We start from the raw sequence: 26163 nt of genomic DNA, 5'->3' as shown, positions 1-26163 counted from the left end.
CTTTAATATGTAAAGGTACAGACAACTTAGTAGTCTATACAAATTAACGGAGCAATACTAATATATACAACACAGTAGGCCTACGGTCGGTCACGATCTCTGTGAATATGTGTGTATAATTATGTGTGTGTGTGTATAAAAGTGGGGGGATATATTGCAAGGACATTTGTAAACTCTGACTTCAGCAGCAGTTACATTTTAGTTTTGAAGTTAAAGTGAAAAAGATTTTTTACAGTGCACAGTGAAATGGTTTCATGTGAAAAGGGTGAGCCTGTTTAAAGGTATTTTTAATTCCACAATGACGATTTCCTGTGCTGTTGCTAGCCTAGTGCACTGAGGGTGTTAATTTCCTGCCATACCCAGAGGTTTCTGTCGTGTATTTGCTGTGGTCCAAGCTTTCTGAGTGTCTCCTCTGATGTAGATATTATCAGTGTGTTGTTGTTAGAGTACTCATAAATCCACTGTTCCACCAGTGCAGATGCTCCATCAGCGCCTCTGAGGATATTCTGTAACAAGACGCTGCGTATCTGTGCTGCAGCACGCGTCGCATCTACGCAAATTACGGTGTAGTTGTGGGACGTTTACGCCAATGACAAATACACTTGGGGAATATTTGTTTTAATAATCCAGACAGCACTTATAGAGACAATATATTTATGGAATGTTTCTCTAAACGGACCACATTTTTAAAGCGCCAGAACGGCCATGTAAAAGGTAGCATACGTACTTATGGATTCTTCTGGAGATCATTCTCGGGGCTTTACGGTAAATTCGGCCTCTCAAGTTTGTCTACGTTGAATGTTACAGCAGCAAACCTACTACGCCTTGGGAGTTGTGATGGGAGAAAAGTTATCCAGAAGTTGGAGTATAACTTGGAAATAACAACATACGAAACTACAAAGAGCAAAACAAACACTTAATCGCGACAGTTTCCTTGTGGGTGAGTAATATTTAATAATTACTCTTGTTTAGAAGGAGGAAATACGATCAGCGTGCATCGGAAAATGTGGCTTCATACATATTTTCAACAGTGTATTGTAAAATATAATTATTACGCTTGTCTTTACAATCTGTGAAACCCTTTATTGTTATAAATCTCATACGATTTTATAAAGGTTTTAGAGTTTCGTTTTATTTGGCGAGTGAAGGGTGTCCCATAAAACACGAGACAGGAATGTTAATGGTCACAAAATGAAGAAGGTCATTGATGTATAAAAATGGACCTGTCCCAAAAACTAGTGAGCTGCCTATCTAGACAGAATTTGTTGCACCGTAAACCCGTGATGTTCACGGCCACGGGTTACACTCCATTCCCACATCCTCTTCTTGGCCGTTTAAGGATTATTAGTGGACACTGGACAGCCTTATCCGGGTTGCCAGGAAGAAGCAGGTTTAGAGAGATTTTTGAAGAGGAAATTGTCTGGGATAGTTGTGTGTGCACTGCTCATGGGACAGAAGAAGATACGAGAATAGTTAGATATCAGTCATAATTACTGTCAGGTCCTGGGGGGAAATCATTTCAAGTAGGCTACTTGAATATTAGATAGATTGATTTTGATTTACATTATAATTATGTATTGGATGCATGCATTACCTTTCATAATACACAATTTTACAGACTTAAAGGTTTAGTTCACCCAAAAATGAAAATTCTGTCAATTACTCACCCACATGTCATTCCAATCCAAACCTTGCTGAAGCTCAAACAAAACGCGCTGCGTAACACGAGAATGAACATCATTGGTTCTCGCACTCCAGTGAACATGCTTGAGCTTCCATTCACCATAATTCATGTGTGAGTTGATGAATGTTAATATATAAATAAAAGCCTACATTTAATCTGTTCATCAAAGTGATCGTGTCTCTTCGGAAATTTTGGACTAAACCGCTCCTTTATGATCTTTTTGTAGCATCAAAGTGGTAGTAGCATTGCTGTCAATCAAGGGACATAAATCTCTCAGATTTCATTAAAAATCTCTTACTTTGTATTCTTAAGACGAACGAAAGTACGGGTTTGGAACAACATGAGTGTGAGTAATTAATGACAGAATTATTATTATTTTATTTTTTTGGTGAACTACCCTTTTCCATTCCAAGTATCTGTTAATTAATTGTGGTTGTAAGCAGCTTGAGCTGTTATCAGGTAAATTGCTCTTCAGGAAATCACATAGTTTTGAGTCATGGGCACAGTTCAGGATTTGTAGCTGTGGTTTTCATATCTAGGCAAAATAGTTGCACATTTGGAAATCAAATGCAAACAGATGCAGTATATCTTGAGAGTGAACTACAGTGTCAAATCATTTTACTCATACATGGTTTTATGATCGGTTTTATCTGCTATCTTTTTATACGTTTATGATTTGTTTAACATCTCCCTCCCTTTCATCCAGCTCCTCAAGTTTACTTTAGCTTCTCCCTCCCTTTCTTCCAGCTCCTCAAGTTTACTTTAGCTTCTCTCTCTCCCACTGTGTCTAGTGTTTCGCCTGGAGCCTGGTTGCCTGGCAACAGTGGGCCCAGTCAGCCAGTGCAACACCCTCTAATAGACCTTATTCAGAGCAGCGCCATGACGGGTATGAAAGCGAGGCTGCCTGTGTGAGGGATATACTTACCGTGTTTTCATTGGCATCTGCTGTAAAAAGCTGTACAAGCTCCTAAATCACTCAACATTTTCCACAGCTCATGGTGTCTGGAGTTTTTTTCGTCTGCTGAAATTTCGTTTTGACAGCAGAACAATCCAAAAACACATTAAATAACAGTACAACCCACTGAATAGATGCATGTCTATCCCTCACAGCCTTGCTTTCATTCCTGTTAAAAGATGGCGCTGCTGTGAATAAGGTCTATTACATTTTCTTGGTATATAGCCTACTGTTCTCTTCATTTTTGACTTAAAATATTTGAATTTATAACACACTACCATTCAAAGTTTGGAGGGAAATTTGTTTTTGAAATAAGAAGTATCTTATGCTCACCATGGCTTAGTTTACTTGATCAAAAAATAAGTTTTATTACAATTAAAAAAAAAAAAAAAAACTATTTTAATGTATTTTAAAATGTAATTTATTCCTGTGATGGCAAAGCTGAAAATACATTCAGCAGCCATTACTCCAGTCTTCAGCGTCACATGATTCTTCAGAAATCATTATAATATGCTGATTTAGTGCACAAGAAACATTTTTCCTATTACTATTAATGTTGAAAACAGTTGTGCTGCTTCATATTTTTGTGGAAACTGTGACATTAGTGAGATTTCAGGATTCTTTGATAATTAGAAAGTTTAAAAGAAATCTAAATCTTTTACAACAATTTAAAGTTTAATTTTGATCAATTTAAGCAATAGTATTAATTTATTTTAAACCAAAATGTTTGTCAGTTGTGTCAGTGATAATGTCAGAGTAATATCCAGTGTCGTAACAGAACCTCAGAGACATGGTTAATATCATATTACCTAAGGTATCTTACTCTGCTTTGTTAATTACTTACAACAGCACTATTTCACAGCCTGTTCCTCGAGGTTCCCCACAATGTCATGGATATCTTATGATAGGTTAGTGAGTCATCTGTGCCACAGCTGGAGTGCAGTTTTTTTATTGCTAGAATGTTGTGCTCTTTTGTTTAGTGGCAAAGTTGCTTTAGAAATACAACGCAGTTCAGCCCAAAGACCATCTGGATTGATTCCTATTCCTAACAGCCACAAGGGCTTTAGCTTTTTTTTGTCCTAGTTATTTTTACTTGTTCCTAAATGAATACAGATTATGTGATAATAACATTGCGCAGACAAATCCTGTGCCTGTGAATATAAAATACATGATGCACAGTGATAACAATAATTGATGTTTTAATCATACATCTTTTCATACATATTATGCTATGCAGCTTAAGTTGCTTTACAATTAAATTGCATACAAACTGTCAAAATATGAAACATGCTTTTATATATAAAAACAGCAAATAAAAGAACCAAATAATAAAAGGAGAATAATGCATCACAGGAGAAAGGCTACATAGAAGATTATGGAAATATTGGTTTCAAGTAATATAACAAAAAGCATATAGAAGATAAAATGTGTTGATATAGATGATATGAATGGTTAGATGATTCTTTAGTTCCTGAAGCTCCACATCCTGCTATTAAACGTGAACTTTGTGTTAGAAGCCCAGATCTCTATCCATCTCTCTCCTCCCTGCAGCACTTTTTAACCCTCTGCTGCTCATGTGGCAGTCAAAAATAAATCAAATGAATGTACTATATTTTAGTTCGATTTGTTTTTTATTTAATATTTTGTATTTTGGGGGGATTTTATGGTACTAAATTATATTTATGGTATAGTTATAATCCATTTCTTACCTGTTAATCACTTTTTAAGCATAGATGTGAAATTTTCTACTTAAACTGTCTTAATTCTTGAATGCTAAGTTTTGGAGGTTTATTTTTAGTCCACCTCTGCAAAATGGACTTCAGGGTATAGATGGACTAAAATGAACTCCAAAACTTACTGCCAGATTCTGGAAGATGAATTCTTCAAATAGTGGTAGAAGAGGATGTGGTGCTGGTCCTCCAAGAGTCACTCTCAATCTGTCTGTCTATAAAGCCTAAAAAAAACAGTCTTCATGTATTTTATTACACTTCATCTTGTGATTCTTATTAAGTGGGGGTCATTTTTTTAGGATTCTTTACCTAACCTAAGTCTCTGAGATCCTGACACCTTGTACTTCTGGAGACTCCAGGTAGGTTGCAGTTCTGGAAAATGGAGACTAAAGGGTTCTTGATGGTTTCACACTTAATTCTTCACCTTAATTCTTAATTATTTTGCAGTTAACATGTTTTTTTCTCCACCTGTTTTTTGTCTGACCCTGCTGACCCAATGAGCATTTTACTGTGCAATAGTCTTGCCTTAACTGCAATTTCTAGTATTGCATTAGTATTGCATCCTTCTAATGGGCATTTCATCATTTTTAAATCTCTTTTTTGGCTTATTTTATCTGTAAATCTGAATATAAGGCGCTTTTCATTTCCAGCCTTCATGAACAATTAGCTATACATCACTTATTATTAAATACAAAATTAATAGTGGCTATTAAGATTAATGTGGTTTGGAATTGGTAAAATGTGCCTGAAAGAAAGTATGATCGGAAAATCAGTGTGCCTAATAATTCCGCATGCTCTGTAGTTTTATGTCATGTTAATGTTTGCAATTTGAAAAACTATGTTGAAAAAAAAAAGTGTGCGTGGGTGTTCGTTTGTTGGTGTGTTTGCACAGGTGTGTCGTGGTCCAGAAGCCTTATGGCTAGTCCTGAGACGAATGCAGCTCAAAGGTGGCGAAAATGTGTGGACACCGTGCTGTGCGACCTTACTGAGGATCAGCTGAAATCTATCAAAAACAATAGTGGTGAGACAAATTACACACAATAGTGTTTATTAACAGATCACAAAGTTTGAAACCTGCCTGTAACTCTCCAGTAAACCCAAAAGATCGTTTAGTTCATGTGTTTTTACTTTGAGCTTGAATATGCACCACTTGTGCACACAGTTTTCATTGGCTTTTTAGCTTGTTCATTGCTTGCCTCATAGCTATGATCACCGTGTAAATTGTTTGCATACCTTTCTACTGTCTGTCCACACCCTGATGGACAATTTCAAAACTTATTGGAGTTTTTAAGTTTTATTGTTTTAATAGTTTAGACATTTAACATTAACCGTTTATCAGTTTTAAATGGAACAACATGGAAATAATTATTGGTTTATTGGTGTTGGCTAAAATTGTTACAAAGAGCACAACAGGTTTTTTTTATGTAGATATATATTTGTCACAAGAACAAATAAGTTTACCATTTATATGTGTTGTTACAGTGTCATGTACCAAGAGCACAGAAGGTTTTCTATATAGACAATCAAGACTCTGACAATGACAATGTGAGCTGTAAGAAAATTTGATTGAAACAGTGTCTCAGATGTGATCAAATAATTCCAGTGCTCAGTTCCTTTGCAACTAAGGAATTTCAGGGGACAGGTATAATGCTTGTGACATTTTCTCAGTGTTTATTTTATTACAGAACAAAAACAGTTATTAGTTATTTGCTTAACAACTCACAGTTAACATACAGACTTCTTTTAAATCACTGTTTTGTCTCTAAGGACTAAAGATTATTTATGCCACATCCACATGTCAGTCATGCTGTAAGAACAGGTATTGAAAGTTTTACACTTCCTTGTGAAAAAATTCTGAAACATGTAGAATGCAGAGAGAGGAGTGACTGGCTTCACAGTTGCTGTTTCTCTCATTCACATACTTCTAGAAGGATTGTGTTCTTAAGCACAACACTGAAACTCAGTGACTTGCCTGATCTTTGACCTCTGGTGATATAACATTGTTGATACTGAGGCCTGTCACAGGGGCTGTTCTTCAAAACACAACGAGGAGGAACGGAGGGGCCAAAGTCTGGGATTCAAATCTAATTCAAACCTGAAAATAAACAAATAATTATTATGGTGTAAAATAAATAGTTTTTTCAGATTCTGCACTATTTCTACTAATTACAACCCGATGGCCCGGTAAAGGCGACCAGCAAGCTGGCAACCCCCCTGAAACCACGGAAATGCTCCCGAGCCGATGTAGGCAGAAGGAAAATGGGAAGCTCTACCCGCCGTACCTCCACACTAAAACAATAGTGCAGCCAACCCCCTATTGGGAAACGCTGCTACGCCTACAAGGCCTACAAGCAGCTACTGCCAAAACACACACCCAAGCACTCCCGCTCGAGTAGGCCTACGCCAGCAAACAAATTACAACTAATCAAAACTAATCAAACTCAGGCATGTCTCCAAGAGCTCCAACAACTAACCATATAAGGACAATGACGTCACGGGATCTCCCCCCAACCGCCAATCAAGACGCACAGAAAACCACCATTCAAAGAGAAGCTAGGAGCTACACTCGCTCTCATGTGCCCCTCAAGCGCTCCTAAACAAATTACTAAATCAAAGCACAACGCGCACTAAACAAAATCAAATTACTAGCAGCAAAACGCGCAAAACCAATGGACGAGCCCCCACTTTGTTATGACTGACTCAGGGCCATAACAATAGATAGGAGACCATGCCACAAACAAACGATGCAAAACATAAGTTTATTGTGTATCTAACACAAATTTAAACAACAGAACCAAATATGGAGTGTGAATGTCAGTATCACTAGTGTAGGGCAGGTGCATGGATGTGTTGTGTGTGCGTGTAAAAATAAAAGACATAAACTTAAATGTGCATCTGTGTAATGTCCTGGCGTCCCGAGCGAGGGGTGAACCCGGACAGGCCACAACAGTAGAAGTAATCAAAATAAGGAAACTAATCAAATAAGGAAATCTGTGACATTGATCATGTGACTCTTTGTACTGATGGTAAGATATTCTCATTGAAGCACAAGATGCTCTTTGGATCATTTTAAATCATACCGGTGTTGTAGTCTAGACCAGCTCATTCGAGTCTGAATCAAGACCGGGTTCAAATGCTCCAGAGTCCACGACAAGGCCAAGACCATGAAAATGTGGTCTTTAAATCTGAGTCCGAGAGCATGTTTTATGGCCTTGGTCTTGTTATGAAATTGGGAGCATGTGGGCTCAGTCTTGACTCTCTTCAGGTCTTGACCTTAACTCAAACTCGAGTCAGCTGGTCTCGACTACAACACTGGGTTTTACACAAACTTGTGGAGTTCATGCATCTTGAGTGCTGCTTTCATTAAAACAGAAGTTCATGATGATTTTTCAATTCAACTTTTCACTTATTGTTTTGTATTTTTGGTATTAAGTTAGGCAAACGAAAAAAGCATTTTCGCAATAGTGGCTTAATTCTTGTCTTTTTGTGTCTCGCTATCAGAGGAGCGTGACTTTTTCGTTGTACATCATCTAGCAGACCTGAAGGAGGGAGCCATTCCTCCTCTCATTCATGGCACACCTATCACCTGCAAAGTGGAAAACATGGAGCGACACACTACCCGCTCCAAGGTACGTTTGTGAGTTTTTACTTAACAGTGTATTGCTGCATTATACCTGACAGTCTAAATATCTTGTTTGTAGGTAAATGTGTGCACTTTGTACACAGTCCGTCTGACACATGGTGAGTTCACATGGACGGTGAAAAAAAAGTACAAGCACTTCCAGGAGCTCCACAGAGACCTGTACAAACACAAAGTGTTGCTACAGTTCTTGCCTCTGGGGAGGTGAGCGCACACACACACACACACACACACACACACACACACACACACACACACGCAAATTCACAACGCTTCATTTGTTTGGCCTGGAGTTTTGACCTTGTGTTTTCCTTTCATTTTGCTTGTGATTTGAATTAGATTTGCCATTCAGAGACAACAGCTGGCAGGTTTGACAGAGGACATGCCGACTTTACACGGAACCGATAGAATCAGGAGAACGTCTAGCAAACTGGTACATATGTACTAAAGCAAAGCATCACTTCTTTCCAAAAGTTACACACCTAACGTGTTGTACAAGGTGTTTATATTTGTGTTTTCCAGAAATATCTGGAGGAATATTTAAACAGCTTGCTAGAAAACACTTTCTACAGGAACTTTCATGGGCTGGTGAGAAGCATACATGCACATACTGTAAATACGTATAATTGCCCTACCCCTAAAAGAAAGACTTTACATTTTTAGAATTAAAATACACATAATTTAAAAGAAATAAACATTATTGTAAAAAAAAAATAAAAAAAATCATTTGACTGGTATGTGGTTTGGTTAGGGTTAGGGTTAGCCTTATGGTTTATATGGTTTAATATATGGTTAAACCATATAAATGGTTTATATATGGTTATATGGTTTAACTATGTTTTTAACTGATATTCATATACCTTTTGAATAATTTTTAACTTTACATACTGACAGTTATTCGTCCTTCAGCATTGGGTCTACTGAATAATAAAAAAATAATGCAGATGAATGAATGAAGATCTTATTATTGCAATGCAGTTTCTGCACTCTCACTAATGCTTTCACCAATGCAAACATGATGTAAATACAGTAAGAGCTTCGTTGTGTAGTGTAACAGTGTCATTGATTTCATAACGAGTTTTGGCAAGTGTCCAGATAAACTCGCGCTGTGTGATTGACAGCTTGGGTGATTGGAAAGGGATTGTTCTTTGATCGCTTTCTGTATATATATTAATCACAGTTTAAGTAAGATTATTTTCATCCTACTAAGAGAAACGACGTGAAGTTGATCGTTTAGTCACTGGCTTGATTTACTGATGCATAAACAGTATTGAACGATTTTGAGAGAAAGATTATCTGTCTGAACTTGAACAATTACACATCAGAAATTCACATAACCCACTGGTTCTTCAGAGGTTTGGATGAAGGAACTAAAAAAATAGTTTTGTGTTCATTTGTACATCCAAACACTGAGCAACTGCCATGCTTTGCTCGTTTGCAAGCCATGATGTCTCTTGAGGAAAAAACAATATCTCGCTCATTTTCTCATGGGTGGTCCAAATTCTCTTTGCGGGCAAAGCAGAGAAAGGGGAGGTAACCTTTCCCCTTATGATGACATAAGGGGAAGATTCCAGATTCGCCCATCTGAGCTTTCATTTTCTCAAAGGCGGAGCAGGATACCCAGGGCTTGGTTTACACCTATCACAACGTCTAGCCACTGGGGGACCATAGGCAGGCTAGGGGAACTCATATTAATGTTAAAAACCTCATAAAGTGAAATTTTCATGCCATGGGACCTTTAAGGATGTCCCGGATGTCTCCAAAAAGACTTTTTGTCAGATTTAGCTAAATTCTGGAGACAATTTTGTATTCTTAGTGTATCTGAGTTGATCCCCTCACACACACAAATACAAAGTTACAGAGGATTTTGGTTGCATACATACATACTTAAGAGTGTTGTATATCATGCTCTCAGTTAGACTTCCTGGCAATCAGTCCGCTGTCCTTCATCAGAGACCTTGGACCCAAAGGCCTGTGAGTACAGACTGTGTGTGTTTCTTCTTTTGTGATTTTAGTACTATTCCATTGTTGCTTACATGTATTTCTGCAACTCTTTTTTTAGTTTTTGTTTGTTTATTTGTTTGTCTCAGAGAAGGCTATATTCTGAAACGGTCCGGGGGTCACCGCATCCAGGGGCTCAACTGTATCGGACACCATCAGTTCTGCTTCCGCTGGTCCCGTCGCTGGCTTGTGGTGAAGGATTCGTTCCTCCTGTACATGTCCAGGTGAGTTCACTACAAAACAAATAAACCCACATGTGAATTGATATCGGTTACCTTACATTGCTTCATGCTATTTTATTTTGTTTCATGTTACAACATAAATATTTTTATTCATTCTCCTTTAGCATGAGTCATATTTACCAGAACCCTTTATTGTCATGTGGCAAACCTCTAATTTTACCCTCAGAAAACAATGATTACCACATCCAGCAGAGAGACGCTACATCCAGCATGTTTCATCTATGGACTTATATACAATGTAGGGTGGAAAGGATTGTCTCTCAAAACAAATATTGATCCCTCTCAGCCTGCAGCTTACTTCCTGTTTCAAAATCACAGAAGGTTATAGAAAGTTTAAAGCTGTAGTTTAAGATGATACTGGAGTTAGTACTTGGATTAGAAGCCTGTCAAACAGGTCCTTCCCTTTACTATATCCGTTATAGAGGTCATCGGTGTTGTGTCATTAACCAGAACAGACACTAGGTCATTAAAGGACTATCACAAGTGTGTAAATCTCTAATAGAATTTAAGATACATTTGCACAGGTCAGGAGTGTCACATTTAACCACTCGGTTGCACAGCACTGAATGCCTCTCTCAGTATTTTAACAGCATTTTAAAACATGCAGGAAAGACATTTTGAGGAAATGACATGACTCATAGTTTTCCTTCTACTTTTGTAGCTTGGGTCTGGTTTAGTTAGTTGCAGTAACCATGCATTATGCCTGTATGACAAACAGTTCTTGAAAATAGAACGGTTTCCTTGAAAACAAGTGAAACTTTGCCCAGCCCTTTATTGTGTGCTAGTAAAAAGCCCTGAGGGCAATGCTCGAAGTGGGTCGGTATGCAGTACAGGTACTTTTTCTTGCGTACCCATACGTCTCCCATGTTGCCGGTACTCTGACTGGCCCATCATAAAATATATTGGCTATTCAATGTCGTGCTTGTTTACATATCTTCATAAAGGACAATCAGAGGTGTTGTCTCTTTGGCTGACTTGCCTCATCTGGGTGTGGACCTCCTCATCAGTTGTTTATATGTGTTTGACATACACAGCATATATTATTAGAACTATATATAAAACTCTCTTCCACTATTTTACACCTTCTCCACCTCTCATAATTACTATCGTTTACTATTCTTTTTAATGTTTTTGAAAGAGGTCTCTTATACTTACCAAGGCTCCATTTATTTGATCAGAAATACAGTAAAAGCTGAATATTATTACAATTTATTTGAATATATTTTTGCATTTATTCCTGTGATGGTAAAGTGGAATTTTCTGCATCATTACTCCAGTCTTAAGTGTCACATGATCCTTAAGAAATCATTCTAATATGCTGATTTGCTCCTCAAGAAACATGTCTTATGATTAATGTCAAAAGAAGTGCATTTATTTGAAATAGAAATCTTTTGTAACATAATTATCTTTACTATCACTTTTGATCATTTTAATGCATCCTTGCTGAAGAGTCTTAATTTCGTACTGGCTCCAGACTTTTGTACGGTAGTGTATAATCAATGCGAACCTGACAAAATTATTTTGTTCTTTGTGTTGTTTTTGAAATCATATATTTATACTTTTTATTCTGTGTATAAAATGCTGCTGGAGTCTGCTCTGAATAGACTCAGCATTTGTTATTGTTTGTTACAATACTCATATTTAATGTGGATTAATATTTAATGTTACATTCTAAATAATGACAAAATGTTTTTGTAATAGATTTTTGTTGTTGTTGTTTTCTATATTGGCTGTGTATGAGCAGAGATCCTGGCAATGTGTCGTTTGTACTGCTTTATGACCCTGAGCTGAAGGTGTTGGTTGGACGTGTTTACACTGATACTAAGTATGGCGTCTGCATCGAGAACTTCAGCAGGTAAAACAGTGGAGACCAATATCTGGAAGTCTTCCCACTACTGATATGGACAGTTTTACAGAGGCATGTGTAGCCACAGCTGGTGTGTGTGTGTTTTGTAGGAAGCTGGTGATTAAGTGCAGTAGCTACAGGCAGGCCCAGTGGTGGAGTCATGAGATTCGGTGTCTCTCTGAGCGATGTGATTTCCTCCAGACCCATCGCTTCAAAGGCTTCGCCCCACCCAGGCCGGACACCCTCACAAAGTGGTGTGTGCATATACATAATATGTCCTTGGATGTACTTCTGTTCAAAGAACATTGATTGATTGACTAGTTAGATAATGAAGTGGGTATTGAGTAAATTACTTACTGGTTGATTGACAGGTATGTTAACGGGAATGGCTATTTCTCTGACCTGGCTGATGCACTGGAACAGGCCAAGGAGGAGATCTTCATCACTGATTGGTGGTAAGTGTGCTACCACACACACATGTACAGTAGATGGCCTGAAAGCGTCAGTTGCTCCATTTGAAATGACATACTGTCAGTGTATGTACAGCACTCCATTTGATGAAAAAGAGCCTATTTTTTTGACCGTCCATCCATCCATCCATCCATCTTCTTCCGCTTATCCGGGGCCTGGTCGCGGGGGCAGCAGTCTAAGCAGAGATCCCCAGACTTCCCTCTCCCTAGACACTTCCTCCAGCTCTTCTGGGGGGACACCGAGGTGTTCCCAGGCCAGCCGGGAGACATAGTCTCTCCAGCGTGTCCTAGGTCTTCCCCGGGGTCTCCTCCCAGTGGGACGCGCCCGGAACACCTTCCCAGGAAGGCGTCCAGGAGGCATCCGGAACAGATGTCCGAGCCACCTCAGCTGACCCCTCTCGATGTGGAGGAGCAGCGGCTCTACTCTGAGCTCCTCCCGAGTGACCGAGCTTCTCACCCTATCTCTAAGGGATCGCCCAGCCAACCTGCGGAGAAAGCTCATTTCGGCCGCCTGTATCCGGGATCTTGTCCTTTCGGTCATGACCCACAGCTCATGACCATAGGTGAGAGTAGGAACGTAGATTGACTGGTAAATCGAGAGCTTCGCCTTGCGGCTCAGCTCTTTCTTTACCACGACAGGCCGGTACATCGACCGCATTACTGCAGAAGCTGCACCGATCCGTCTGTCAATCTCCCGTTCCATCCTTCCCTCACTCGTGAACAAAACCCCAAGATACTTAAACTCCTCCACTTGAGGCAGGAACTCTCCACCAACCTGAAGTGGGCAAGCCACCCTTTTCCGACTGAGGACCATGGCCTCGGATTTGGAGGTGCTGATTCTCATCCCAGCCGCTTCACACTCGGCTGCAAACCGTCCCAGTGCATGCTGAAGGTCCTGGCTTGATGAGGCCAACACGACAACATCATCTGCAAAGAGCAGAGACGAAATCGTGTTGTCACCAAACCTGACACCCTCCGGCCCCTGGCTGCGCCTAGAAATTCTGTCCATAAAAATTATGAACAGAACCGGCGACAAAGGGCAGCCCTGCCGGAGTCCAACACGCACCGGGAACAAGTCTGACTTACTGCCGGCAATGCGAACCAAGCTCCTGCTTCGGTCGTATAGGGACCGGACAGCCCTTAGCAAAGGGCCCCGGACCCCATACTCCCGGAGCACCCTCCACAGGCCGCCGCGAGGGACACAGTCGAATGCCTTCTCCAAATCCACAAAGCACATGTGGACTGGTTGGGCAAACTCCCATGAACCCTCCAGCACCCTGTAGAGGGTATAGAGCTGGTCCAGTGTTCCACGGCCTGGACGAAAACCACACTGTTCCTCCTGAATCCGAGGTTCTACTATCGGCCGTATTCTCCTCTCCAGTACCCTGGCATAGACTTTCCCAGGGAGGCTGAGAAGTGTGATCCCCCTGTAGTTGGAACACACCCTCCGGTCCCCCTTCTTAAAAAGAGGGACCACCACCCCGGTCTGCCATCCCAGAGGCACTGTCCCCGACCGCCACGCGATGCTGCAGAGGCGTGTCAGCCAAGACAGCCCCACAACATCCAGTTTTTGACCGTGTGTGGTATATATACAATCCAGACATACTGCTTCCAACATGTTGGCATTGCTTGCATCGCTGTTCTCCGCCATTAACGAATATGAGGATTATTCCTCTCCTGTGGCCTCATGGGATAGTAACATGTTCTTTGAAACATTGAAAAGTATTTTAACCTATGGACATACTACTCATGTGACTTACTGCTTTTCATATGCTAAAAACTTCCATTCAATGGTTTGGGATCAGTAAGTTTATATTTTTATTTAGCAAGGACACATTAAATTGTACATTTATAATGTTACAAAAGTAATGTTTCAAAATAAATGTTGTTTTTTCTAAATTTCTATTCATCGAAGAAACCTGAAAAAAAACCTTTTCAGGGTTTCCACAAAAAAGCAGCACAAAGATAAAAATAAGAAATGTTTCTTGATCAACAAATCAGCATATCAGAATGATTTCTGAAGCATGACACTGAAGACTGGAGTAATGATGCTGAAAATTCTGATTTACCATCACAAGAATAAATTATATATATATATTTTTAAAACTGTATTTTTGATCGAATTAATACAGACTTGGTGAGCATAAGAGACCTCTTTTAAAAACATTAACACATTTTACAAACTCCAATTTTTTTTTTAACCATAGTTAACTTGGGAAGTAGGCATTTTCGGATGCTGGGAATATCTGAGATTCAGATGTACAATATTGTGTTGTCATTGTTGAATGTTGTGTTGTATGTTGCCATGATTGAAAGTGCTGTGAAGACATTTGAGTTTTCTCTCTGCAGGCTCAGTCCAGAGGTTTTCCTCAAACGTCCAGCTACAGGAACATACTGGCGCCTGGACAAGATTCTCAAACGCAAAGCAGTATGGGGGAAAAATCTTTTACATTACATTTATTCCTTTATACATTTCATAAGTTCTCTCCCCTATATATCTTAAAAAGCAGTCCATCTGTTAAACTGTGTAAGTGTTTAAATATGTTGATTGCCATAAACTTTAACATTACTCGTGTGTGTGTGTGTGTGTGTGGTGTTTAGGAACAGGGAGTGAAGGTGTGTGTGTTGTTGTATAAGGAGGTGGAACTGGCTCTGGGTATCAATAGCGGCTACAGCAAGAGAACACTAATGAACATGCACCCCAATATTAAGGTTTGATTTACTACACACATCTGCTCATACTGCTGTTCTCTTCTCCCTTCCAATTTTGTCATTCTTTCACATCATGACAGCTGTCTTATTGTGTTCTTTTTTTATATAGATGATTCATTCTGTATTTCCTTTTCCTTAGGTGATGCGTCACCCTGATCATGTTTCCTCAGTTGTGTTCCTCTGGGCCCATCATGAGAAAATGGTAGCCATCGACCAATCAGTGGCCTTCGTGGGTGGGTTGGATCTTGCGTTTGGGAGGTGGGATGACAGCGATTATAGACTGAGTGATCTGGAACCGCCAAAATCAGCCAATCATGCAGAGGCAGGCCCAGAGGTACAGTTGTGACCAGTAGATATGATGAAATCCTTAAATGATCCCTGGGTCTTCATCTCTCCCTGTTTAATTTCTGTCTTTTAACTTCCCTCTCCCTCTCCCTCTTCCTGACTCAGTCTGATACTGTGGATGGCTCTGCAGTTCCTCTGACAGCATCTGCGTCAGAGTGTGAGGATGAAGTCGATCTGAGCTGTAATGCCCTCTTGTGGCTGGGAAAAGATTACAGCAACTTTATCAAGAGAGACTGGACACAGCTGGATCAGCCCTATCAAGGTACACAGTCCAATGTAGACTTACATCACTACTTAAATATATATATATTTTTAAATAACCCATCTAACACTTGCATATCTTTTTATAAAAACAGCATAATTTTTTAACCAAAACCTTAAGGGTGCTCCGATCAGGTTTTTTGGGGCCAATTACAGATCACTGGAAACAGTATTGGTCGATACAATCACCGATACCGATCACTGAAATAAATAATACTACATGATAAATAGAAGGCTTCAAATAGACCCACTGAGGTTATTTAGCTAGTCTTAACAACAATTTAAGTATAAAAAAAATGAAGAGATGAGAAAATATCATGAATTGACAACTCTTTATTTACTGGCAAATAACATGTGCAACATATTCCATTTCCTCTCTTAGAGGTGATTAGGAAAAACTTCTGTGAAATAAAAATAAAAAACAGAACAGTCTTTATCAACAGAAAGTAATCAAATGCATAGTGCAAATGCAAACTGCATAGTCTTCACTGTATAAATTAAATAGAGATTAATCCTACTAAATCTACTAAAGAGCGGTTGTCTGATTAACATTAAAGCAACACTAAGGAACATTTTTTACCTTAAAATAATGTTTCCAAAATCATATCAGTGCTTCATCAAGTCGTAACAGGGTGAAAGGCACTTCTGGATTCGCTTTGCAGCCCTATATCTGCTATAACCACACCATGCAAGTTTGCCAAACCGGGTCTTGTTTCTGTAGTTCGAATGAGACATAAGAAAACTACAAATTTGACTTGCTTTACGTCAAGCGCTACAATAGTCATTATTTAGTTTTCCTTCGTTTCTGATGTCGCAATACATCATACTTTCATGAAATCATGCAACAACTCTACCTTGTCAGTGGACATCGTTCATTCCAAAGCCGGTGCTGGATAAACAGCGAGCGTGCGTGCGATGGTAGGCTGCGGGCGGCGAAATTATTTACGACAGCGGTAATGGACAATTCCGCTTCCAACCTGTAGGACGACAGAAGAGGAAAAGTTCCTTAGTGTTGCTTTAATGACACAGACGGCAGCAGGAATATTAGGCTGCTGTCACTTTAAGTCCTAATGCACGGATCCAATATACTGTTTCACATGTGACGAATTTCTAAAAAATGTTTGTTCACTTAAGACATAACCAACATTTAATCATATACTCACCAAGCCAGGCATTTTTACATATTTCTGTGTGTATTTATCCGTTTAGGTGCGAACCCGAAACTCAAAGTTCACTTAGCTTGTCTGTTTTACACTCCATCTCTTAGCGCACACACAGAAAGTCGCTTGGGGAACAATTTCTATTTCGCGGCTTAATGCAGTTTTAATAACTCTTTATCATCGAGCACATGCTGCAGTTTAGCAACAGTAGACTGCATTCTATGACAATTGCCGATTTAGCTGATTTGCTTTTAGGGAAGAACGAAAGTGCACCGCTGTGAAGGAAAGAAATGTACTAAAATCACACAGCCCGAGTCTCTTTCTGTCATGCTGTAGGGTTTGATGTCGTCGCAATTTCTCCACTCTCCGCAAAGACGTTGCAGATGTATTGTCCTTTTCAGGCACCTGGTAGAACTGTCAGACCGAAATGTAATGATTTGGTGCTCAAGTTTTCACTGTTGAAAACTGTTGTGCTGCTTAATATTTTTGTTGAAATCATGATACAGTTTTTTCAGGATTCTTTGATGAATAATTGTTTTTTTTAAAGAACAGAATTCTTCTTATGATTATCATTTAATTACCATTTGATATTTATGCTTTGCAAGAACAAAGATAAGGGAATATTGAATGTGGGTATAGCCAGTAGAGTAGCTTCTGCTTTTTCCCCCTCAGACAATGTTGACAGAACTCAGGTGCCACGCATCCCCTGGCGAGACCTGGGTGCGGTGCATCATGGGAAAGCAGCCAGAGATCTTGCACGACACTTCATCCAGCGCTGGAACTTCACTAAGGTCAGAAATCAAATGACTAATTTTAGTGATTGTTTTTGAATCAATTTTGATGCACTCTGGAAACTTCTATCATTGCTTTTTTCTTCTTATATTCTGTTTGTCTTTTAAGATCTTTAAGAACAAGTACAAGGATGACTTCTACCCGTACCTACTGCCGAAATCGCACTACACAGCAAATAAGCTGCCATTCACAATCCCTGGTGTCACAAAAGCCTCTGTACAGGTACATGTGTGTTCATGCAGTTTTCCTCATTTCATTTATTTTGTTTTGTTTTTTGCCATCATCATTTATTTATGTCTGTTTCTCTTTCATACTCCCCTTTATTTTTCTCCCAGGTTCTTCGTTCTGTCGATCGCTGGTCCACTGGCACATGTGAACATTCAATCCTCAATGCCTATGTACATGTTATTGAGAACAGCGAGCATTACATTTATATAGAGGTAACACTCATTCTATGACCTTACCAAAAGCATTTACCTCTGACTCATAAGACTTCACGCACACACAGCTGAACAGACACTGTGTTCTGTTCACACACAAAGTCTCAGTGTTGTGGAGTTGTTTACAGTGTTCTCTCCCACTAGGATCATGTGATTCTACTGCATTCAGCTGGCAACACACAATAGCCCTCTGCACTTGCCTCATGCTCAGAAACAGGGTCCTAATGCGAGTCAGCTAAACTAGGAAGAATGGATGTTATGGATAATAATAAATATTAATTATTTAAGATGGACTTTACAATTCTTAAGAAAAAAAATTATGAATTTATTAATGAATTTATAAACATTTTATTTAGGTATTTTATAAGAATGTTCCAATTATTATCTATTTTCTAAAGAAAACAATGTCAGGCTTAGTAATTTATAATTCTGTACTACACACATCTAATTAGTCTAAGTTTAAGAGTTTATTTATGGTGATTTGTATAGGGATAGTTCACGCAGAAATGAAAATTCTGTCATCATTTACTCACCTTCATGTCTTTCTTTCTTCTGCGGAACACTAAAGAAGATATTTTGAGAAATGTCTCAGTGTTTTGTTGTCCATACAATGGAAGTCAATGGTCACCAAAACGGTTTCGTTACCTACATTCTTCAAAATATCTTCTTTACTGTTCTGCAGAAGAAAGAAACCCAAACAGGCTTGGAACGACATCAGGGTGAGTAACTGATGATTTAACAATAGTCTTCAAAAAATCATGTCTTTTTGGGAATATCTTTTATTTATATAAAATATTCATAAACATTTGTTTCAATAAACATTTGTAAGACAATAGCGATCTTAAGGCTAATTCACACTGCACCAACAGACCATTACCAACAATCGCCAGATTACAGTATGACATCTCAGACTTTCAATGACCGGAAACAAGCGCTGGTCAACAGGGGTAACGCACTGATGATCATGTCTGTTGCTGTTGGTCGACATCTGTAGGTGCGGTGTGAATAAGCCATTACAGGGAGAATGTTACAGTAAGAATGTTGGCTGCTGGTCGTTGGCTGTAGGACATTTAGTAAGGCAGCTTTACTGGACATAGAACTTTTGCAAAGATCACATGCTGCAGCCCACCATGTCCGTTTGATGCTCTTAGACAATCACATTATTTCAGTACCAGATTCCCAGAGCTTAGCAAACAAGTGAGACAAATGAAACAAACCCCTCTCTGTCCCTCCTCTTTTTTAGAATCAGTTCTTCATCAGCTGCTCGGATGAGAAAAATGTACACAACACCATCGGAGATGCTATTGTCAAACGGATCCTACGGGCTCACAGGTGTGTTACCTCTGTGAAAATAATACAAGCTGCAGTCAAATGAAATGTATTCTGCTGTGTTTCTTATTAGCATGAAGTGTCAGCTTTGTTTGAATTGTTTTAGTGAGGGGAAGAAGTACAGGGTGTTTGTTGTAATTCCCCTGCTGCCCGGCTTTGAGGGTGACATCAGTCAGGGAGGAGGAAACGCCATTCAGGCTATACTTCACTTCACCTACAGGTACACACACACACACACTCCAGCTGAACATCTACATTAATACACACTCTCACCACCCAAAATATGCGATCGTGTTTTACTAAGAGAACTTTTTCTGTGTGTAGAACGATTAATCGAGGAGAACACTCCATTCTTTCAAGATTAAAGGAACAAAGTAAGTATCTGGCAGAAACATATTTAGCTGTCTGTAATTCTGCCACTCTGATACAGTACATTTTTAGATACTGTCTTGTTCGCCATCTGTTACTTTCACATTTGTCTGTTTATCAGTGACTAAATTATTTAGTTTATCCGATGTTGTTGTTTTTAGCAATGTGTTATAACATTCTACCCATTAACCAATCACACTAATGGTTTACCATTTATTGTTTTAATGACTGTCTCATCTTCTCATCAGTGCAGGACGAATGGACGCAGTATATTTCTCTGTGTGGTCTGCGCACACACACTCAGCTCGGTCAATGCCCTGTTACAGAGCTCATCTATGTCCACAGCAAAGCCCTTATCGCTGACGACCGTTGCTACATCATAGGTGAGACATTCAGATTAACACAATAAGACACAAGAGACTATGTCTGTGACTCAGGATGTCAAAACCTTGTTTATGTACGTTACCATTCAAAGATGGATGTAAGACAGATTTTTGAAGAAATTAAAACTTTTATTTAACAAGGACACATTAAATTGATACAAAGTGACAGTAAAGACATTTGTGTTGTTACAAAAGTATATATTTTTTTTCAAATAAATCTAGGCATCAAAGAATCTTGAAAAAAAATATCACGGTTAAAAATATTAAGCAGCACCACTGTTTTAAACTGTAATTAGATGGTGATAACCAGATAATAATGATAAGACAAGTTTCTTGAGCACCAAATCAGCATATTTGAAAGATTTCTGAAGGATCATGCGACACTGAAGAAAGTTATAATGCTGACAATTCAGATTTCCCTTCACAGGAATAAATTAAATTCAACAGTCATGTTAAATCATAATAATATTTCACAAAATTACTGCTTTATTTTTGATCGAATAAATGCTGCCTTGGTGAACACAAGAGTCTTCTTTCAAAAACATTAAACTTTTGAAACCCCCCACAGACCCATGGTGGATAATGGTGAAAATTAATCATCATCAAAGCTCAACTTCGATCTGATGACCGTCTTTAAATAATTTCTATTTTATATAGGTTTAACAAAGCAAAATATATAAAGTACCCCTGGGGTATTTGCACCTTGGGATGGGATTTGGGAATCGCTGACCCATGATACTTACTATTTGCATGAAAAAGCTCCAAAATCCTCCTGTACGTTGAAATCTAAAGTTCTTCAAAATGTCCTTCCTCTCCTGTTGTTATCAGGGTCAGCCAACATCAATGACAGGAGCATGCTGGGCAGTCGTGACAGTGAGCTGGCAGTGCTGATTGAGGATGAGGAAAGAGTTCCCTCAGTCATGAACGGAGAGGAGTACCAGGCTGGACCACTAGCACTCGCCTTACGAAAGGAGTGCTTCAGGTGTGTGTATACTTGTGTCCAAAGCTGCGACAGAGATGCACCAGAACATGTTTTTAAAGTTGACTAGCTCTCTGTGAAGAAGTCAGAAAGAGTCACAACCACCAACCAAAACAAATAGTGTTAATCAAACACATATACTATATGAAACTTACATCAGACTTGTACTTACATTCAAACCTGAAATTTTAGGGAATTTTAAACACAGCTTGGAAAAGTCATGAAAATTTCCATAGTGAATGAAAATGTCTTTGGATATGCTTTGCATGGAGGCTCAGAAAACTGTATCCTCCAGAGTTTCATGAGCTAAATAATGAATCGTTCAAGACGAATCACAAACCATGATTTACTGATGTGAATCTTTATGAGGTAAGGCACAAATATCTGCAAGACTAGCTGACCTTAATGACAAATTAAAGCATTTAATTTATGCAATTTGTCACGAAATGTCAAGCACAATTGATTGGAAATGAGTAACAGAGATACGAATATATCATTAGTAGTCAATAGCTAATCACTTTTGTATCTTTTTGCATTTCTTTCCATGAAATACCTTAAACATAGTCATAATCCATCTCTTTTATATGAGAATGGTTCTGTAGCTATGATAGATCTCTGTTTGTGCAGCGAAGCACCTCGGCTTCCCATTTTGTCCAACTTCTCCCCTGTCTGTGTAGGAGTGTGTGAGTGAAAGAGAGAGGTGTGTGCGTGTGTGTGTGAGCAGAGCAATTTGTGTTGGCACGCTGCGTTCCATACTGCCAGCTACCAGAACATCTCTTGGTTGCCAAGGGAAACAGTGAGATGCTTCTAATGACGTGTGTGTCTGCAGCACCTTTCACTGCTAGCCTTGGGATGTGACCTCAAGTGATTGTGTTAATGTCCGTCTCTGGGTCCTATGATTTGATTGAATTATTCCACTTTAATCTCATCACATAATAGTTTTCACAGTTCACATTTCTATTTGCTTTATGAGACTTTCCGCAGGCTTTCTACACCCCAAGGGTGCACTGTATCAGTTTGTTGATATTTTCTTTTTTGATGTTGACTTGATGTAAAATACTCTGAAAATACCTCTTGATATGATATGATTAAAAATTGAAATAAGATGTAGACTGAGATTGTGCAACCACAATTTTTAGTCCTAGTTTGAGCATTTGATTCAGAGGAGGGTTTTTTAAAACTTTTGTTTGGTCCATGTAAGCATATATATACACATCAATCACACTTAGATTTTAAGCGAACTCTGGAAAGGGGGAGGGGGGAGTTCTCACGTGATTTATCAACATACTATGGTTCGTTTTGAAGTGTTGCCTTGTGAAACATAATTAAAACAATAATGATACATTACATTTACATGACAACGATGTACTAAAAACGGAAAAGTGTTTCGCTTGCAGACGACAACGCTGTCAAAACGATCCCTGTTCACACAGATGACGATAGTTGACGATGTCACTTTGTAAAATAAAAAAAAACAATTCGCCTATAGACTGAACATGTAATATGCATGCGCATGACATCACCGTTTTAGCACATTTGAGACAATAATAGCATTGTTTTTAAAAAGTTGCACTTTAAAACCAAAAGGTTTTCAAAAGTTTGCGTTTTTGTGAAAAAACGCCATTGTTGTGTAAATGAATGGCCAAAATGCATCAAAGGTTTTCCGTTTTTAGTTGAAAATGGTGGTGTAAACGACCCCTGAGAATAAAGATGTACAGCATTAAACTAGCATCTTATTTTTTAGTTGAAGTACAAGAGGTACTTATCAGCTTACTGCACATAGAAGGGCCTTTGAATATTGTCTTGGACAAAGGGGGCCTAAAAAAGTTGAGAACGACTGCTCTAAATACTGTTAAACTAAACCAACTGTCTAAATTCACCCTTTACCTCCTCTCCTCAGTGTACTTCTCGGAGCAAAATCTGACCCAACTCTGGACATTGATGATCCAATCAGCGATCATTTCTTCAACAATGTTTGGAACAAAATCGCCCAAACCAATGCCGTCATCTATGAGAAGGTGAGGGACAGACCTTGTGTTCTGAATAACGCCATTTATGAATCTGATGTCTTTAACTAAAGGTTTTCATTTAAATTCACAGTGCTGGGTTTGAACTGATACAAATGCATTGAATGCAAGTCTAAACTATGACAAAACCTGCAATTACTGTAATTTGCAGGTTGTGCAGCAGTCCTGCAGACAATAGCACCACTCCCATGTACTTCTATGCTATCATTACCCACATATTTACACTCACAATGCTAATCCCAGAGATCTCGATGGTTGCATGTTCTAGTTATGAATTAGGTTTCTGGATTCTTTTCACCTTAAAATAAAAGTTGGCCAGTGAATGTACTGCAGTACCTTTTCTTCACTGTGCAGGTCTTCCGATGTCTTCCACTGGACTCCATCCGTAACTTGCGTGAGTTGCTGGGGCACGGGAACACAGAGAATCTAAGTCTTACCGACCCGGAGAAAGCCAGAGAAGAATTACAGGCCATCCAGGGCATTCTGGTCCATTTTCCGCTGCATTTCCTTTGTGAGGAGTACTTGCTCCCATCATTTAAAAGCAAAGAAGGAATGGTTCCTATGGATGTGTGGACGTAGCAGGGAAAAGCATCAAATAGTTTGAAGTGTGCCAGTGAAACAGGATTACAGAGTTTAAAATATCACACATCGGCTAACTACGCTATAAGCTGCTGCCACACTTTTTTGTCCATTTATGTTTGTACTAACGTAATGGTAGTAAATGTATGATTATCTCTGTACACTAACCCAAATACAGTGTAGAAACACATGCTGATCTTATATAAGAAGATAAATGCGTTTTTATTAGGAGAATCACACGGTGCAGTTGCTAATTTTATGAAGATACAATGAAATGACATCGATCTTCTCCCCAAATGCCCATTACAGCCACAGATGTCATGATCTGAGTATTTAAGATGGCAGAGGATGTGCTGCATATTATCGAGGATAAAATGAGGAACAAGGAAAGAAGAGAAAACAAGGAAAAAGAGAGAGAGAGAGTATTTTTGATGACTGAGGAACAGAACGTACATTTATTGTTGTGAATGTGTGTGGGTGGATAGCATTGCTTTACCTTCTTTTCCCTCTCTCTTTATTTCTTTCTTGCGTGCACTACACCTCTCAATGCAGTGGCAGCAAATCTGTCAGAACATTTGTGGTTGTTATGGTGACGGTTATAAAGAGCTGACTTGGTCTTGGCTGCTGAGAGAGCGATAGAGAGAACGAAAGAAAGAGAGAGGAAGAGCGAGAAGAATCAGGAAAAAATAGACAAACCGTAAAAACAGGGATAACTCTGGGTGCTGGCGTACTTGGTAAGGGAAAATTATGTAATGTTTTTTGAAACAGGTAGGGGGGAGTGTTACGGAGCAGGGATCAGGTGGGGCATCATACATGGTGAGATATTCAGGGGGAGTCTCTCAGCTCAACATTTATCACCAACCACCCCCCACCCTATCTCCATGACAACCAGAAGAAATTATTGTTATGTAATTATGTCAGTGGCCCAGAAGGTTCCACTTTGAGTTTTTTGAAGGGGGTGTCGACACAAGTGGAGAGCACACTGGAGACCAGAAAAGCAAAGCTAATTTTGTCAATGCCCCACTTTGTAAATGATTAGTAATCTCACATGTAATGCTGTAGAATGTTGTAGGTGACTTTACCTGCACTGGAAGATAATGTTTTAGGGTTTGACCACTGAAGACACAATCATTAATATACTGTAACATTCTAATCACATCAAGCAGTCAACTTTATGAACTGACAATTATGCTTTTTAAAAAAAAAAAAAAATCACTCTATACCTGTTGTATCTGCTTTTGCACATTTTTTATACTTTTTATGTACTGTATATACAATTGCTTTTATTTAGAAAGCATACTGAGCTCACAGACTAATACTTAAATTAATCTTGGCTAACACTATGTGTTTTCACAACTTCTGGACGTCTACTATAGACAGCTAGGATAGACAGCAAATTGAATTTTCTTCAGATGAAAACGAGGCTGTGAAGGACAGACTTGCAGTCTTTACAACGGCATGCTTTTTATAAAGGTCCTAGATCACATGTCATTTTCAAAACTCACTTTCAAAACTGTTTTATGGTGTTTTTGGCTACATGTATGTTTGGATTAATGACTATAAATGCAATATCAGTTATCTGTAAGCAATTGAGCAATCAATTATCTTTCCTTCATCTGTTCTCCATCTGAATAAATATACCATTCACTTCAGAGATGCTTTGTGTTGTTTGTTGTTCACCAGATCACAAAACTCGCGGTTTGGATCATATTACAGTTTTTAGGTCACGAATCGGATCAATTTTCGGATCAGCAATTTTTTTTTTTTTTTTTTTTTTTAAGCTTACTTTAAGTACTCTGATACCACAGCAAAAACTACTAGCCTAACTAATAAAGTTAAAACATTATTAAAGGCAAGTGAACACACAGTAAACCAATTACAAGCATATATAAATACAACATAAAGTCACAAATAAATGAAGGACTAACTGTAGTATTCATTTCGGGTACAGAAATGTAATAATTAAATGTAAAATAACACTATGTCCACTGTATAAATGTAATATAGATAAATCTTTGTTAAAGCTGTGTTTTGTTGTTTGATTAACATGACAGACAACAGCAGGTATTTATAGGTTACTGTCACTTTAAGACCCCATGCACGCACTGATCCAGTATGATGATACACATCCGATTTCTTTCTCAACTTTTTCACTTAAGACATGTTTACGAAAATACTTGCTGAGACGGGTATTTTGACTGACATAATTTGTGTGTGTG

At 38.8% G+C, this 26163-nt stretch overlaps 1 protein-coding gene across 1 annotated transcript; it reads left to right on the top strand.

The window, feature by feature from the left end:
* Positions 1-361: 361 nt before the first annotated feature.
* pld2 (phospholipase D2) lies at positions 362-25596 on the top strand. The gene is made up of 25 exons (XM_084113343.1): positions 362-940; positions 5262-5390; positions 7871-7998; positions 8071-8213; positions 8349-8442; positions 8532-8597; positions 9925-9983; positions 10100-10234; positions 11997-12107; positions 12209-12352; positions 12470-12553; positions 14918-14996; positions 15170-15280; positions 15420-15614; positions 15731-15887; positions 17719-17837; positions 17947-18060; positions 18174-18278; positions 19522-19610; positions 19714-19827; positions 19932-19981; positions 20225-20359; positions 21188-21341; positions 23239-23356; positions 23720-25596. Exons 2-25 carry the CDS (start codon positions 5285-5287, stop codon positions 23942-23944), a joined length of 2835 nt encoding a protein of 944 aa, XP_083969469.1. The 5' UTR covers positions 362-940; positions 5262-5284; the 3' UTR covers positions 23945-25596.
* Positions 25597-26163: the final 567 nt, after the last annotated feature.

Source organism: Abramis brama (assembly GCF_963993115.1).
Source record: "Abramis brama genome assembly, chromosome: 5".
Taxonomy (NCBI): domain Eukaryota; kingdom Metazoa; phylum Chordata; class Actinopteri; order Cypriniformes; family Leuciscidae; genus Abramis; species Abramis brama.
Note: the sequence above shows the minus strand (reverse complement) of the source record. Positions and strands in the feature narration are given on the sequence as shown.